The 18,792-nt window shown below is 34.9% G+C and overlaps 1 protein-coding gene across 2 annotated transcripts in view; it reads right to left on the bottom strand.

Annotated features, from left to right (window-relative positions):
• The window catches only part of NOX4 (NADPH oxidase 4), a gene marked incomplete at both ends in the record, with an annotated part of 142,219 nt that overhangs the window by 109,629 nt on the left and 13,798 nt on the right, over positions 1–18,792 (bottom strand). For both annotated transcript variants that reach the window (XM_080689888.1, XM_080689889.1), the window contains 2 exons: positions 1,388–1,472; positions 3,092–3,202. In XM_080689888.1, the coding sequence (XP_080546014.1) occupies positions 1,388–1,472; positions 3,092–3,202 (196 nt within the window). The remainder of the gene's footprint in view (positions 1–1,387; positions 1,473–3,091; positions 3,203–18,792) is intronic.

The following is an 18,792-nucleotide window of genomic DNA, read 5'->3' as shown; positions in this document are numbered from 1 at the left end:
CTTATAATCCCATTACTTGGGAGGCTGAGATAGGAGGAGTACAGGTTTGCTGCTATTTTTAGCTACTTCTGAAGACCTCCAGAACTTAGTGAGACCCTGTTTCAAAATAAATAATAAAACATAGGGCTGGGGGTATAGCTTAGAGGTAGAATGCCCTTGGGTTCAATCCCTGGTATCACACAAAAACAGGACAAATGAAGTAATAAATATGCTAAAGTTTGCTGAACCTCTTCCATTTCTCACCTGGAGCCCTCCCTAGCTCCAATCTACCCCTACCTCTTACCTCATCTCACCCCATACTTGATTTCTCTTCAGTTTTGAGTAACACCGGTTTCCTAATCCCATTCCTGAGCCTGTCTCCCCATCTCTCTCCTCCAGAGGTGGAAATACCATTGAGGATCTTCAGCTAAGATGCCTGCTTCAACAATGCTTGGTAATTATTTAAGTGTTTAAAGTTTAATGACTTCTTGGCAATATTTGTATCAAAATACTAGTATGTCAGAATCACTGTGCATAAATGCCTAGTTAAAATTACATTACTGTCAACACAGCTTTGTTGCATCAAATAACAGGTAAAAGTGTCATGTGTTATGACGCTGGAAAAATTAACCCTTGAGATTGTAAAATATAATAACTAATTGTGTTCTAAGAACTTACTTTAACCATAAAGCAATGAGGTACCTGGTTTAAACATCCACTTTAGTTTAAAAAATACAATAAACTGAGGGTCAGAGAAGTAATGTCACACAGTCAGGCTGGGACAGAACCTATGGGATCCATGTATGGAGGCTGTACACTTAATCACTATATTTGTTAATTTTTGTTCCAAAAAATTGGAAGCTATCATATAAATGCTCAGAAAAAAAATTTGATTTTAACATGATTCTTAAAACCAAAACATTCTCACTTTATTTTTTAGTTTTAAATACATTAAGATACAATTTTATAAATTTTGGTATCTTCTCTTCTGCATTAAGGAAACATTTACCAAAAATAGTTTGGGGTAGAATCATATTCTGTAGAAAAATATTTTATATTTTATTTTTCATGCTAATATATTCACATAATATTTTAGAGCTTAAAAACGTTTGGTCTGTTTCAACCTTTATAAATGAAATTATTTACTTTCATAAAACAGTTCCTATCAGCTTGGGGGCCAATTTTTGAATATTATAATGCAAAACTTCATAAGGCATAACCATTTTCTATAATTTCCTTAGACAATCATCTTTAAACTCATGGAAGAGTAAACTAAGATACATAATAAGAAACTATCAGGTTAGTGACAGCAGACAATGTGTACAACAATAAAATTATATGTTTCAACATAAGTAAAATGTATAATTATAATTCTAGCCAAATATTTACTATCTAATGGCTTTCTCACCTGAAAAAATACAGATAGTAACACCACAGGTTATGTGTAGTGTTCTGCTTTTATCCAACAGTCTTCTTGTCCTCCTACTTGGAACCTGCATAAAAATTATTAAATATGGTAAACATGATGTAACACATAAGATGTACAACATTTTTTACCATAGCACTATTTACAATATCAAAATTTTGGAAATATTGAAGCCTAAGAATCAGAAGTTAATGAGATCAATTATGATACAGCTAATCAATGAAACATTTAACCCTTTAAAAAATGTGATAAGTTTGTGAAAAATTGGCAAAATATATTATTAGGTATCAAAATATAAAACACAAATTACACTGTGATTCTATATTGTTCAAAATTAATAGCATTGTACGTTATTGTTTCTATAAATATTCATCCCAAACTGTCTTCAGTCATTCTGGCAGAGTTCAATTAGGGGAAACTTTCTGTGAGATTATTTTGTATTTCTCTGAGATCTTTGAATTTCACACTGCATATGATTTTCTTTTGTAGCCAAAAAAATAAGATTATTTTTAAATGAAGCAATCTCATCTATGATTTTAACTGCCTGCTTGATCTTGTAGGAAAATAAATGTCAAGCGTCTTTGAATATCTATATTTCATACTGTGGAACAATTTTTTAAGTCTTATTAAATACTGAGAGACTTAGGTGGGAATATCTCATTTCCTGCCACTTATTTTTTCTTTCCTCATGCAAACCAATGGCCAGCCACGGGGATCAAAACTTAGCATTGTGTAATGATCGGCAACCTAGGGAAAGAATTATTTCCACAAATTACTGTATTAAAAATAAAGAGTTTCTAAATATAATTACATGAAAAAGTTGAGAAGTTTTGCTGGAGTAAATTGCACATATGAACTTCACAGAACATTGAGGAAGTGATTTCAAGTTAACAACTATTTTACAATATTATTTGTCCAGTAGTGTCTTGATCTTTTAATCAAAAGTATATACATACACATATACACACACACCAACACATATACATAAGAATATAAAAAGACCCAAAAAATTTTAGCTGCTTTAATAGAATGACTATTAAAGTGGGCTTCTTTTGGTTTTCTTACTCTTCACTTTACAACACTGAATACTACTTATGATAATCACTATTTAATCAAGACATTTTCAAGCTCATAATATAGCTCAAAATGTGTATGTTTGTTAAGAAGCAATACATTGTCAACACTAGCAATCAACCCATGTGTGGCTCAGAGACTTCAGGGTTCTACTTTGCTCACCTGGATTTAGCTAACTAGAAATAGAGGACCCAAATGGGGAAAGGTATGGTAAAAACAAAACAAACTCAAAACTGGGATTGATTTTAGCTTCACTATTCACTAGTCTCATAATCTTGGTCAGGTCATTTATACTCTCTGCCTTGGGTTTTCATTTGCAAAACAGAACAACAATACCATATTGCAGAATCATTGTAAGAGTTCACAATCACACATAAAGTGCTAAGCATAGTGCCTGAAACCACTGTTAATATTTCTCTAATCCTCTGCCTTATCTAGTTTTGCAGAAGAGGACATTGACCCTCTTGGCAGTTAACAAGACACTCACCATCATCTATGAAATAATCACTCAAAACAAAAATCAGATCATGAAAGCCAAACAGAGCTAGCATGAGACTGTTACATTTGATTTTGCATCTTGAAACTGTGGCTAGGATTATTTTTTCCCCTTACCTTTTGGGATCCTCGAAGGTAAGCCAGCAGTGTTCGGCACATGGGTAGGAGGATAAGGCTGCAGTTGAGGTTAAGAACAGCTGCAGAAGCTCTGCTTAGACACAATCCTAGCTGAACAAACAAACAATAGTCAAAACATAGTCAAGTACAGAAGTAAAAGAACCCTGACCTGAACCTTCATGCTGCAGTTCTCACCCCTTTCTGCCTTCATGAGTTTTAACAAATGTCAACTTCTTCAAGAGTTGACGCCTTTCCTCTCACCAAAAATTCCCTTGGAAAAACTACTGGAGTTTTTTTTGTTTTTTTCTGCTCCAAATGTCTATAAAACTTAGTTCTCTCATTTCTGCTAGAGTTATAATCACCTGTGTACAATCTCCCTGGTCAAGGTCAATTTCTTGTTCTGCCTCTACCATAATGTCCTAGGTTTTAAGAACCATGGAGAATCTCAGCACTGTATTCTCTGCACTCTAGTCGTGTGGCACTGGATCCTTTTTCACTGATAGTTTTAAAGAAGTGTTTTTGTGTTCTAGTGGAATCCTCTGTTCTGCACAACCCACTCCTCTGCACACCAGCGTCTGGCTCTGGGCTCTTCACCTCACTAATACTATTCATCTTCCAGATTTCTTATTAAGCTCTACTTCTCTCCAATTTTTCCCTGATTTGAAAGTAGGCGAGATTCCATAGACACAAACATTCTCATTGCTTTCAATACTTTTCTCAATAAACTAATCTTCTAACACTCTAATTCTGCTTTTGTTGTTGTTATTTCATTTTAATTGATAATTACAAACTAAAATGTGTTGAAGTACATGAATACATTGTAGAATGATCACTCAGGCTAAGTAAGAGAGTCACCATTTCACCATCTCAAATACATTTCTTTGTAGGAAGAACACTAAAAAATCCACTCTTTTTGCTATTTTGAAACATTCAGTGCTTTATTATTAACTATAGCCCCCATGTTGTACGCTAGATCATCAAAACCTATTTCTTCTGTCTAACTTAAACTTTGTGCCTTTCCATGAGCATTTCTCCTTTTCCCATCTACCAAGTCCCCGGCCTGAAAATCATGATTCTACTCTCTACTCATATAAATTCATCATTTTGGGATTTCCAAAATAAGTAATATTATATGGCATTTCTCTTCTTGTGCCTGGCCTCATTCAGAAAGCACAATGTCTTCTAGGTTCATTCATGGAAATGATAAATCTTAAGTAAAACAGTGCCTTAAAACACTGTGATCGATATGATTGACGATGTCTTGGAAACAAGACATATCAATTTCTTTTTATTTTGAGCACCATTTCCGTGTAATAACAGTTAAAGTATTATCCTCATAATAAAATATATGAAGAATATTATGAAATAGAATTCACAGACATTAGCGAACACATGCTTATCTATTACTAGCCAAGCATAGTTTGGTCCCTTTACATTTATTAACACAGCAAATCTTCTACAAGTCTAAGGAATGATTAATATTATTTTTATTTCTCTCATATAAGAGAGAATATTATACCATAATAAAGTTAAGAATTTGCCAAACATAAAACAACAAGGCTATTGAGGAGCCAAAATTCAAACCTAGACATGGAAGTGCAAGCATTTATGCCATCAACTACTACTTTATACCGCCTCTTCAAGTTGGCTTTAAAAGAAAGTGCTCAGTAGACACCTATTAGACTGAAGTTAACAGCCATATATTCATTAAGAATTGCCTACATCGAACCAAGTGTGATGGTGCATTTCTATATCAGTACTTGGGTGTCTGAGACAGGAGGATAGCTGGTTCAAGGCCAGTGTGTGGTAACATAAGAAGATCTTCTTTCAAAAAAAAAAAATTAGGGCTGGGAGTGTAGCTCAGAGGTAGAATCTGAGTTCAATCCCCAGAATGACACAAAAATAATGCCTACACAGTGTGTTTGACATGGTGGAGTTCATAGCAAGCTTATTCTTTATTACTTCCATTTACTATGTGACGGATACCTTGAACTTTTTATGCTTTTCCTACTTCTCTGTGTAAATGGTAAACCCCTCAAGAGCAGGATGTTTCTTAAATGTTTTAGTATTATCTCACGTTTTTAAGTTCTCATTTTGTCAATCACTTTTAATAGATTTTTCATGTAATCTTCAGATCAATCCTGTCAGAAAGACTGAATAGAGAGTATTAATGACACTTCAAGGATAAGAGCTTTTTACAAAATAACAATTAGGTTCATAACTAGAAATTCTGAGTTCAGTGGTTCAAGGTAGTAACTAGATATCAACAGTTCTGAAAGCTTCTAAGATGATTTTTTTTTCTTCTTCACGGTACCAGAAATTGGACCCATGGGCATTCTGTGTCTAAATTTCACTCACCCTAGTTCTCTTTCATGTTTACTTAGAACCAGAGTCTCACCAAGTTATTGAGGCTCTCACTAATTTGCTGAGGCTGGCCTTGAACATGCAATCCTACTGTCTGCCTCCCAAGAACTAGGATTACAGGCGTGTGCCCCCACACCTTGCTTTAGATGATTTTAATAGGCAATCTGGATTAAGAATCACAATCTAAACAGGGCCTGGTAATGTGTGCTTGTTATACCAGTACTTCTTATGCGTAGACAGGAAGATCGCAATCATGCCCAGACTGCAAATTAGTGAGGCCCTGTTTCAAAATAAAAAATGAAATAGGGCTGGAGGTATAGCTCAGAAGTGGAACACCCCTGGGTTCAAACCACAGCACACACATACGCGCGCACACACATCACAATCCTATTGTATTGTAAAAATACCAAATTAATTTATTCTAAATATGAATAAAATTTAAAATGTCAACAACAAAGTTCTCATCCACACAAAGTTGACATAGTAAGAAAGAACAAGAGGCATGCCATTTCACTGTCATCTAACACTGAGCAGGCAATGGGCTAAGGTCTTTTAATGGATCACAGGAAATCTTTTCAAAAATATTGCAAAGTAACAATTTTCTGGTTTATCACTGAATTTGACATCACAAATCAACTGTGGCTCATGAAAGTGAATCACCACATTGTACAATATATTTTTAAAAGAATGAGTCTTTGGTATGAATACAATAGGTTAGGGGAACTAGTTTACAATAGGTTAGGGGAACTAGTTTTAAATCAAACTCTTGCTAAATTGTCATTTGCTATTGTCTAATATCCACATGCTTTATATGAATAGTATTTCACAAGAAAATAAAATACCAGATCCTGTCTGTACATTTATCTTGAAGTAGGTGCAAAATGACTTTATTTTAAGGATACTAAAGATATGCACAAGGCAGATGTTTTACTTATCTTGAATTTGTTTGTACCCCTGAGAGTTCCAACTTAAACTTTGGCAAGGTATTGATCCTTTTGTGCGGTATTTATTGCAGCATATGAAATATTGTTCCTGAAGGGTAGACATGATAGTAACTAATATTGTCAAGGAAGTAATAATTTGTCTTTGAAAGATATAAAAAGTAATTAATATGTCCACTTAGGCTATTTCTACATCTTGAGTTAGAACAGCTTAAAGATAATAGTTCGATGAATATACTAGTGAGTGAACAAATAGATATAATCATCTCTGGACTGTCTAATAAAAGTGGTAAATATAATTTTCTCTCCTAAATTGGCAAAGTTATTATCATGTGAGAGCTCTGAGATTTTCTTTTTTATCTAGGGCCTCAGAGAAACAGAATATTTGTCATGTATTTTAATATAGCAGCTGCATATGTTAGAAGTTTTTAGATCAAATTAGAAAACAATTTCACCTGCAATTTTAATATACCAAGACAATAAGCTTATTTAAAACATATCAGCTAGTATCTATGATGAAATTTCATGACTTAAAAATACAAATAAATTATGTATATTTTCATTGAGGTTCAAGGCATTAAGGAACATTTGTATTCTTTTTAATTTTCTAACTTTTTATTGCATGCCTGTAAGTGTGTAATTATTGTGCTTATATTAACGCACACAGTACTTTAATTCAAAGTTGCTTTAAGAGTCCCCTTGGGAAAGGTGGAGTTGATTTTGGCATTCCACTTCTACAATATCCAACTGGAAATTGTTTGTTCCTGGACATACTTAGTACTTTAGATTAAAAAAAAAAGAACTTCATTTTTTACTAGGTTCTCAGACTCTAGCCCACTCTTACACTTAGAAGCAGTAGAAGGAGCAAGAAAACGGAAATTGATCCATTTTCAACTGGTACAATTAGAAGAAAACATTTTACCTCATTACTACATGGGTAATATTCTATTTGCTTAGTACGTTTTTTTTTTTATTTAGTCAGTCAGTCTATCAGCACCACAAGCATCTGCTACCTCAAATGTTCACCACAAGGAAAGTATTGCCTAAGAGATTCACTTGGGATGAATGACTTCCACCCTTACCTGCTACCCTAGGCTTTCCCAAGTTCATCAGACTAGCTGTCACTAGGTGGCAGTGTTATTTTCACATTTCATGTCCCATCTCTCACAATCTCTAAGACACATAATTAACTGAGAATTACAGATGAAATTTTTAAATGAATATGCATAAAGAAAACATAGCCTAAGCTAGGCTCAGTGACATACTTTTGTAATCCCAGTATTTGGGAGCCTGAAACAAGAGGATTTCAGGTTCAAGGCCAATCTTAGCAACCTAGCAAGACTGCATAGTCAGAGGTAGAATGCCCCTGGAATCCATCTCTAGTACCATGAAAGAAAAAAACAAACAACTCTATCCGTTTCATGTACTACATATTGTTTTGTGCCTCCCAAATTATGTGTTGAATTCCTAAACTTCAGTGAGAAGTATTTGGAAGTAGAGCCTTTTGGTATGTGATTAAGTTTCAATTAGGAGATGAATGCAGAGTCCCCATAACAAGATCAGCTCCCTTATGAAAAGAAGAGTGAATAGAGCTCTTCTCCTTCCCCATCTCCATCTCCTCCTCCTCCTCCTCCTCCTCCTCCTTCTTCTTCTTCTTTCTTTCTCCCTCTCTCTCTCTCTCTCTCTCTCTCTCTCTCTCTCTCTCTCTCCCTCCCTCCCTCCCTCCCTCCCTCCCTCCCTCCCTCCCTCCCAGATGAACCCAGGAATACTCTACCATTAAACTAAACTCACAGCACACAGCAGTTTACATATTTATTTTTTACTTTTGAAACGGAATCTCACTAAATTAACCCAATGTGAAATCCTCCTGACTCATCCTTCCATGCCCTGGGATTACAGGCTAACTGGCTCTAGATCTACCTGAATATCTTTAATCCAGGAAGAATGCCCTCATCAGACACTGAATCTGTTGGCAGCTTTATCTGGGGTTTCCTACACTCAAGAACTGTAAGAAATAAATGATTGTTGTTTAAGCCACCCAGTCTATGACATTTTATTATAGCAACCCCAAATAGAAACAGTCCTACAGAAAACTCTAAGAAGTTAAACCATTTGGGGCAAATTATAAGACAAGATAACATTTGGGTACAATAAGCGCATGCTTATTTTCTTAAAATCTCAAATATATGGTTTGTTATCTTAAATATCATTCATAAGATACTTCTTATCTTAATAAATACTAATCTTGAGATCAGTAACTGATCTCATCTATAAAATTGAGAGGGATACAAAGTTTCCTTTAATATAATAATATAATAAAAGATAAGTTATATAAAATTTATATTATTCTATAAAATGTAGTAATATAATAACATTAACTCTTAGGGCTTTTGCAAAAAGTAAAAACTATCTAAAATGTAAGCAGGATTACATTTAGACCGTAGAGTCACTCTACCGTACCCATTCTCTAAATGTTTTTTTCTGTATTTCTACAGTAAATGTTATCTACTCCACTTACATTATTTGTTTAATACACACTTATTGTGACATGCCCACATTGCAGGTACCAGGAATAAACTTAAAATAGAAAATGCACTTTCTATTAGAGTGACTATATTTTAATAGGGAAAATATATATATTAATCAACCCACTACATAAGCAAATACAAATTATAACAGTAATAAATTTGGTGAATGAGAAGTACAGATTATGAGCATGTGCAACAGGGAATTAGATATGATTAGATCAGTAAGCCTTCCTTGATTATGTGAAAAATAAGTTCTCAAGAGTGGGAGTAAAAAACAATCTAGGAACCCGAAGGCCATTCATGCAGGAAAATAACAGTACAAGGAGTGATGTGTAGCAAATAGGAACATGGCATGTCTGTTACAAAGGAAAATCCAGCTGATATGGTAGGGTTGGACTTGAGGGTGTGGCCACATGAAGGAGGAAAGCAGGTAGGAGAAGGCCTTGCTCAGCTCCAGGTTTTATTAAGATGTATTCTAGCAGGGCATGATCCTAGTACTTGGGAGGCTGAGATATGAGGATCCAGTTTCATGGCCAGCCTCCACTATTTAGTGAAGCCCCCCACAACTTAGTGAGACCCTGTTTCAATAAAGAATAAGAAAGTCAGGGTGGGAATATAGCTCAGAGTTAAAATGTCCCTGAGTTCAGCCCCTAGCAACACACACACACACACACACACACACACACACACATTAAAAAATAAAAAAGAGAATGTGTTCTGACAGTTGGGTGTGGAGGTGAAAGCTTGTAACTCCATACTTAGGAAGCTAAGAAAGAAAAAACGTGAGTACAAAGCCAGCCTCAGCAACTTAGCAAGATCTTGTTTAAAATAAAGTAAAATTAGATAGGAATGGTAGTATAGCTCAGGGGTAGAACAAAATAATTAATAATAATAATAATAATAATAATAATAATGTCTCTTTATGCTAAATCAATAGAGAGTGCCTTAGTCTATTTGAGAGGCTATCACAACCATAAACTGAATGTTTATAAACAATAAACTTGTCTTTTTCACAGTTCTGAAGGCTGGGAATTCCAAGGTCAAGGCAGACACAGTGTCTGGTGCGTATGCCTTCTTCCTCCTCACGTGGTGGCCCCCTAGCTCTCTGAAACCTATTTTACAAGGGCACTAATCCCACACAGAGGGCTCTACCCTTGTCACCTAATCACTGGGCCACCCAGAAGCTCCACCTTCTAATACCATCATCTTGGGATTAGGATTTCAAGATATGAATTTGGGAAGGGGGCAGAAACATTTAGATCATAACACAGAGGGATTATATTTTAGGCAAGGAAGTGGTATTGAAAAAAAATAGTACTTATTAATAATTACTCTCCCTAAAGTGTGAGAAACAGATCAGAAGAAAGCAATTTTGGCAATTAAGTTACTTTATGTAGTTAATCATCACAAAAATAAAATTTTGTTAGAAACAAGGACAATCTTTTCAGCTAGAAAAGAATTCACTTTTGACCAAATTTTTACTTATCAAGCAAATTTATCTGCTAAATACTAAATGATATATTTCTAAAATTGAAAAAAGTGAAGGGACCTCACCCAACCCAGTGTCTAAATCTCTTCTCTGATAGCCCTCAGCAACAGGTGATATTCCTGTGCTCATTCCAGAGACAGCAGGCTGTCCCACCATCAAAAACTTCCATTTGTTTTCCTATACTGAGCTGAAATCCATGTCCCTGTAATTCTACTCACAGAGCTGTTCTGGATAATGTTTTCTAAAACAGACATTCAAATATAGAACATAAAAAGTGTCCAGTTTCCTAGCTCAATTTTGTTTTCTCCATGCTAAACATAGCTAGTTGCCATTTCCATTTTTTTTTGGGGGGGGACTAAATATTTATTGATTTATTAAACATTTTGTTATTGATGTATTATGAATATGCATAACAGTGAAATTCGTTGTTACATATCTGGACATGCAAAGAAAATAATTTGATCAATTTCATTCCCAAACCTCTCCCTTTCCCTCCCCTCCTCCCTTCCCCTGGTCTTCCTCCTCCACTCTACTGTTCTCCCTTCTGTTTTTGTGAGATCCACTGTTCCTACTTTCTTTCTTCTTTCTGTTGCCCTTGATATCATGTTAAGACTTCCTCATCTCTGTGACACTTCTCAGTGAACCTTATCAAGCACGTCCTCAACATAGACTAACAGCACTGAGTGTTATGGAAGAGAGCCTCGTGTCTCTCTCACTACAGTGCCATCTGCTAATACACAGGCTGTCTTATTTATTATAGGGCAATCATGCCAGAGTGGCTCTTCTCGAGTTTACAGTTTATAGGTTTTCTTCACATGAATTGCTAGCAAGTAATGATCTTTGTTCCCTATACCAGAAAGCAAAAGTGGGCATGGGAGAAAGCAGGTACAGAATTCCTTGGGTTCAGGCCATTAAATTATATTGGTTTTGAATCCTGTATTCTGGTATTCCCCCCCTCAACTTGATCTCAGCTAAAAGTTCTACATTCATGTCCTCCACAACTTCATCCAAGTTCTTGGCAAAGCTATTAAAGTGTAACAAGTCCCCTGAAATAGTTGATTCCAGAAAGGATTCGCAACTAACTTTTCTAAAAAATTAATTTTCATGTGAACATTTTTCTCTTAACTAGGAAATTTCTCAACAACTTGAGGGAACATAATAATGACATTTTACATGAAAATATAGAAAATATCTGCATAAACTTTTTTTTGAGGGGGTTTGAAAAGCCCAGAGAGGTATTAATAGGAAGCTTGAATACTTCTTGGTGAGTCAACAGTTAGCCATTTCCAGAAAATAAATAAATAAAAGAAAATAAATTAGAGGCTTATAAAATATTTTTGTCATATGATCTGGTATTTGTAATTGTTTAATAACATTAATTTTTGTGCATTAGGGTCAATTTTATTGACTTTTTCCTCCAGACTCTATTTTAATTAAATCAAATGAACCCTATGCCATGCCTAATTCTTAGATGTTTTGGAGCTACAGAACTGTATCTCTTTTGTGGACTAACAAGTCAGTCTTTCCTGCTGCTTGCCTTTATTTACACTAACAGAAGCAAAGATGGGAACCTAGGATCCCCTCAGTCTCATTTTCCTTACCCACAAAAAAGGCAAAGTGATAAAAATACATCCATCCCAAAGAATGGGTTAAGTAAGTAAATACAGAATTCAGTGCAATGTCTGGCTTGTACTGAGAAGTCAACAGAAGTTATTATCATACTGGTCTCTAACCTTTCACCAACCAGATCTAATTTCAGAATCCTTGTCCTTAAGCCTCTACAAACCAGATCTAGTTTCTTATGACATGCATTCCTCTGAAAATCTCTTTTTCTGTGTTGTCTTTTATTCTCTAGCCCCTGGGAGGTGGCACTACAATTAAAGTTGTGAAAGCTAAGCTGTATTCCATTCACCTGCATCTAAAGAATTCAAAGAAAGTTTTAGGCATCTAGTAGATATTCAGTAAATGTGTGCTGGATGAAAGAACAAGCCTGGAATAATGATTCAATGCCCTCATCTTAAAAGAAGAAAATAGAGCTGGGCATGGTGGCACACACCTGTAATCCCATTTCTCGGGGGGCTGAGACAGGAAAATTACAGGTTCGAGTCCAGTCTTTGCAATTTAGCAAGACCCTCATCAACTTTAGCAAGACCCTGTTTCAAAATAAAAAATAAAATAGGGCTAGGAGTAAGGATCAGAGGTAGAAAACCCGTGGGTTCAATCCCCAGTGTCAAAAAAAGAAAGAATACTAAAAGTGAATGTCCAAAATAAGAAATCTAGTTCAGATCTAGGATAAACACTTAGGACCTGCTCTTCTCATTTTCTTAGAAACAGAAAATCTGCCTCTACCCTACACTTCCGACATCCTAACAACTAGAATCTACTCTGGATCTAAGAACACTCAACTTGAAGAAAACTGGTCTCCCTCCTCACCTCCCAGAAGTCTCTTTGTTTCCTTTTTCCTCTCCAGCTTCCACATACTTGAGAAGAATATCGCCCTTGACTTTCCAGAACTGGCTGATCTCACTTAACATATTTTCTAGTCCCATCCATTTTCCTGCAAATGATGTAATTTTGTGCTTTTCAGCTGAATAAAAACCCATGGTGTTTATATGTCATATTTGCTTTACTCATTCTTTGGTTGATGAACATCTAGATTCGTTCCATAATTTGGTCATTGTGAGTTATGCTACAATAAACATGGGTATGCTGTTAATCACGACAGTGTTCTAATTTTAATCCTTTGGAAAGATACCGCTGAGTAGTATAGCTGGATTGTACTGATGGTTCCATTCCTAGCCTTTGAGGAACCTCCACACTAATCTCCACAGTGGTTGTACTAATTTATACTCTATCAAGAGTGTATTAGCTTCTATTTCCCCACATACATGCCAGCCCTTAATATTTTTATTATTATTGATCATTGTCATTCTAACTGGAGTTAGATGGACTCTCAGTGTAGTTTGATTTGTATTTCCCTGATTTTTTTTTTTTTTTTTTTTTTTTGTGTGTGTGTGTGTGTGGCACTGGGGATGGAACCCAGGGGCATTCCACCTCTGAGCTACACCCCCCCCCGGCCCTATATTTTTAATTATTTTTTTGAAACAGGGTCTCACTGAGTAGCAAAGGGCCTACTAAGTAGCTGAGGCTGTTTATGAACCGTAATCCTCCTGTTTCAGCCTCCCAAATACTGGGATTACCAGCATGTGCCCCCACTCCCATCTCCCTGATTGCTAATGATGCTGAACAGTTTTTCATATATTTGTTAGAAGTAAATAAGTGATATATACATATCTGTATTACCTTTAACCTTTGATGTATAATAACACTGTACCGATCAAAGTATAAAAATACATTTGAACAAAAGTTCTCATGGTTACTATAGCTCTTCAATGATACTAGATAGGTCATTTAGCCCAACCATTTTTTTGTCCCAGTTCATATTATAAGTCTTTAAATAAGCCAAATGGATAATGCCACAAGGCCATTTGGCTATAGTTTATATTATGTGACTCAGTTTAACTTCAGATGTACCCTCAGGTTATTCAGTCCAACTTTTAACTCTGTGTGTCAGTTACAAGCTCATATGATTACTATTCCTTCTATTTGTGATAGCATTTTACCTCTTCCAACACCCATGATAACTACCAGATGAAGCATAAAATGCTTTGAGTTTTAGCACAGTCACCTTCTCTCTGTGAGGCCTTGCTAGGCTTCCACCCCCATGCTGACCTTCACTCACCTCCAAATTACCCTTTTTCACACATTCTGAAAAAATCTGAAACGTCTTTCTTAGTGCTTTGTTTTTGCCTTTCACAGTATTTTCTGATGAAATGGTGTGCCTATTTACCTCCTGTCTCCCCTTAAAAGTTATCAAGTGGTAGGACAGTTGAAAGGCAAAGCCCAAACTGCCACTTATTTTGGAAACCTCAAAATGCATGGTAAGACATTTGTTTCTAATAAGTACTCTTTGGAGAACATATGCTATGAGCAAGGAAAGCCAAAGAAAGTCATTATGAGAAAGATACATGAACAAACAGATAACCACATAAAATCACAATTTCTCAAGGCAATTGAAGGCATTTATTGTCCTACAAGTAATCAAAAGTGTCCATGTCAGTTTGTATCACGAATAAATTGTAGTAGGGATATAAATTTGGAATATGATGGACATTAGATGATAGCAAGAGTGTACTTAAGAATAAAAAAATGTGGGCTGGGGATGAAGCATAGTGGTTGGGAACCTGCTTCACATGTATACTATGGGTACCATTCCCAGCAACACACACACACACACACACACACACACACACACACACACACACACACTAAAAAATGACATTTCCATGAAGGATTACTTGAAAAGCTGACTACCTCTTTTAATAAGGCATCATATGGAAACCATAGTAATAAACATGCCACGAGCAATCTGAAAATAGTAATGATTAGAACAATTATTTTTTGTAATAATCTTGAAATGAACTAACAATTCAGTGCTCTTGGAGCAGAATCAAAATTTCATAATAAACTATAATTCATTCCAAATGATCCAAACGGGTTTCTGTCCACTGGCTGCCCTAAGAGACTGTTAACTATGAAATAATCTTTGACTAAAGCTGACTTGTCTTTTCATCTATAAATTACTTTTTTAAAAAACTACACTGTCATTATAAAAGCTATCCATTCTAAAGAAAAAGGTGGTATAATTCTTTTTCTATAAAATTTAAATTAAAATGAAAATGCAAGAGTAGAATCCACCCTAACTTTATTTTTAAGTTTCCTAATACTTAAATCTTTCCTGTTATATACCTTCATCCACCTATTCTTTCTAAAATGACACTTCCATTTTTGATAAAAATGTGGCTTTTTCTTAAAAAATTTATTAGAAATCAGAATAGCTATTACAGAGAAAGAAGAAAACAACATATAACCTGATACCAGCTGCTATCTATCTTGTCTTTACTGTACCAAATGCCCAAAGGGCAGAAGTGATTCACTTCTAGACTGGATATCTGTCTGGCAAAGTTAAAGTTCAACACCATTGGAATTCTGAATTGCACACAAACATATCCAAGGGCTTCCAAAGGCAATACCAGATGAAAAGCATGAAATTTCTATCTCAACAAACACCTAGGACCTGTACTAAGCTCACTGGTTTCCAGAACCAAGAACTGAATAATTTAAATAATAATAAACACTGTCTTCACTTTTCCTCATCTGTTATAAAGGGTAAATATGTACCAAGTAAAAATGGTGTGCCTTCTCTGGCTGATAAACATTACTGAAATGGAAGTATCTTTTAATATATCTGTTAAATAATATTTATATACCCACCCCATAGCCTCTGCTCGTTTATGAAGCACCTCAAAGTCTCAAGAGGTAGAGCACTAGATTAAAATCATTGTTTCATTTTCATCCTTCAACCAAAATGATCCATGAGGAGGGAAAGGGGGGTAGATTTCATTCCCAGGGCATGGAGGAGTTGAAAGCAAACCCCAGGCCTTGTTTCCCCCACTTCATGGGTCCAGAACATCTGATCACAATTATGGAGTATTTAGTCACCTCAGCTACTCATCACCAGAAATAATCATTCCAAACCTGGCTTCATTCTTCCTCATCTTTAAACCATTTTAACATCTCAATGTCCCTCCAAAAATTAAAAGCTAAGAACAAATGCATATTCTGTTGGTCTGAGCACACAGTAAACTTTCTGAGAGTTATCAGTGTACGTAGCCAGGCACCAATCATTTGGCTAAAATTATTATCAAACTAGCCACAATGACATATACTAAACCTCATACTGAATATAGAATACTCAATATCAAAATGTTTCTCTTCTTTCTGCTAAGCATATACAACTTAATATGTCTGGCTATTCTACTTTCCCTGATCGTGATCCTGCTTCTTCTTAACTCTTAATTGAATCTATAAAATCACCTTTAAATTCTACCTTTGTCCTTTAAAATACTACAATCTGTACTAATTCAGCATGGATTTCAATCATAACTTTCAATTTTTGAATTAGGTAACTCAAGTCTTTTTTGGGGGATGGGTGTTGGGGGAAATTGTCTTTAAAAGAAGCTATGAATGCTAAGAGAAAAATTTTGAGGTGTCATAAGTGGCCAAGATGCTAAGATCAAGTCCTCGTTAAAGATGAACCAAATCGCCGGGCGTGGTGGCACACGCTTGTAATCCCTGCGCTTGGGAGGCAGAGACAGGAGGATCGCACAGGTTCGAAGCCAGCCTCGCGCACTGGCTTAGGAGACCCTGTTTCCAAATTTTTTTTTTAAAATGTAAAAGTAGGTCTTGGAATGTAGCCCAGAGGTAGAAGGGCTTCCAGAAACCCCAGTACCACCAAAAAAAAAAAAAAAAAAAAGATGAACCAAATGTGAAAATGTGAATAGTTTAGTACAGACTACTTAAACTTCCTGATGCACATGTGCTGAAGCATTAGACTCACCTGACAAACTCTTCACAGAGTTTAATTGGTCAATATGCAGTTGACTACATTACTTTCATTGTTGAGAGAACAGTAAATTAAGTCAAATGTAAGATGACATGTTTATTGAACTCTTTCCAAGTTACCACATAGTTTTCAAATGTTACAAAGTAAAGTTTTACAACACCAGTTGCCATTCCTATAGAAAAAAGGATTGTAAAAAACGGTAAAACAAGTTTAATTTTTCTTTAACATATTAAAAAGTTATATATATATATATATATATATATATATATATATATATATAGTGTGTGTGTGTGTGTGTGGTACTGGGGGTGGAACCCCCCCAGAGGCTTTCTATCTCCAGGCTATACTCCCAGACCTATTTTATATTTTATTTGGAAACAGGGTCTCACTAGGTTGCTGAGAGCCTCACTCAGTAGCTGAGGCTGGCTTCGAACCTATGCGATCCTCCTGTCTCAGCCTTCCAAGCGCGGGGATTACAAGCGTGTGCCACCACACCCGGCTTTACACCTTATATATTTAAAAAATAGTCTACAGAGCCAGATGTAGTGCACACCTGTAGTCCCAGTACTTGAAAGGCTTAGAGAGGAATATTGTAGGCTTAAGACCAGTGTGCAGTAACTTAGCAAAATCTGTTACAAAATAAAAAATAAAATAGGTCTGGGGTATAGCTCAGAGAACATGCCTGGGTTAAAATTCCAATATTAACAAAAAAAGCATAAAAAGTATTTTCCAAGTGTAAAAGTAAGTTTCAACAAGGTTATTCACAAGGATATGCTCTGTGATACTTAATAAATAATGTAGAATTTAAATGTCTAAAAATAGAGAAATGAAAACAAATATACACATTATGGGGTACTGTGTGGTAATTTAAAATAAAAAAGTTAGTTTAACATAACATAAATAAAACAATAATATTTATTATATATTGTTGAATTAATTATATGAACATGTATGTATATATTGAGAGACAGAGGCATTAATATAGACACAAACATAGATGAAATAGATATAGATGGTTACCTATTGGACATAAAGAAAAATTCTATTTTATATTATCAGTAATCAATATACAAAAATGTAGCTTTTAAATTTAATATATTTAACAATGAATTATCAGAAATCCAATGGATAAATAAGCAAAATATTATGATAAACAAATTATATCCTTTGGAAATCTTTTAACTTATCCAAAGAACACACTTGCCAAAACAGAGAGGTTGTTCTGTACAATGTTCAGCATTGTTCAGGTCAGCAAAATACTGGTAGCAGCTAATAAGAAGACCAAAAATATGGGAATACTGAGGTAGGTTTTTATTTAGTTGATAAAAATATAAAAATAAAACAATTTAACCATGAGATCATGATAAACAGGAATAAATTCAATATAATATTTCATGATACATTTTGAAAAGAAAACATGAAGCTCTTTATTTTGAATGATCATATTGCTACTTAAAAAAAAACATATATTTAGAAAGTAGACCAAAATGTTAACAGTGGTCATGTCATGTTTAGGTGCATATATACAATAATTTCTATTTCTTTGCATCTTTTCCATTTTATATAATAATTGTTAAAAATATTTAGTAACACAATTTGTGAGAAAATTTGCTTTGTTAAGAAAATAAACTAGGAAAAGTATGAAAAGTATAACTTAAAAATTATATTACTTTGAATATTGATTAAATGAAACAACTTTTCATTTCTACTTTAGTGCATTTTTCACTTTTTTTCCAGAATGTTGTACTTTATTTTTCATACTGGAAAATGCCTGTTAAGCTTTTTAAAATTACCTTGCAAATCTTTAATGGCTTAGAGCAGAATGTTTCAGGAGACAAGTTTTAAGCTACTAATCTTTTCCTCTAGACTTTTGATAAATGAAAAGATATTAATTCAAAGCACAGGACTCAATA

The sequence above is a fragment of the Muscardinus avellanarius genome, assembly GCF_963383645.1.
Source record: "Muscardinus avellanarius genome assembly, chromosome: 1".
NCBI classification, from domain to species: Eukaryota; Metazoa; Chordata; class Mammalia; order Rodentia; family Gliridae; genus Muscardinus; species Muscardinus avellanarius.
This window is presented reverse-complemented; position numbering and strand designations above follow the sequence as displayed.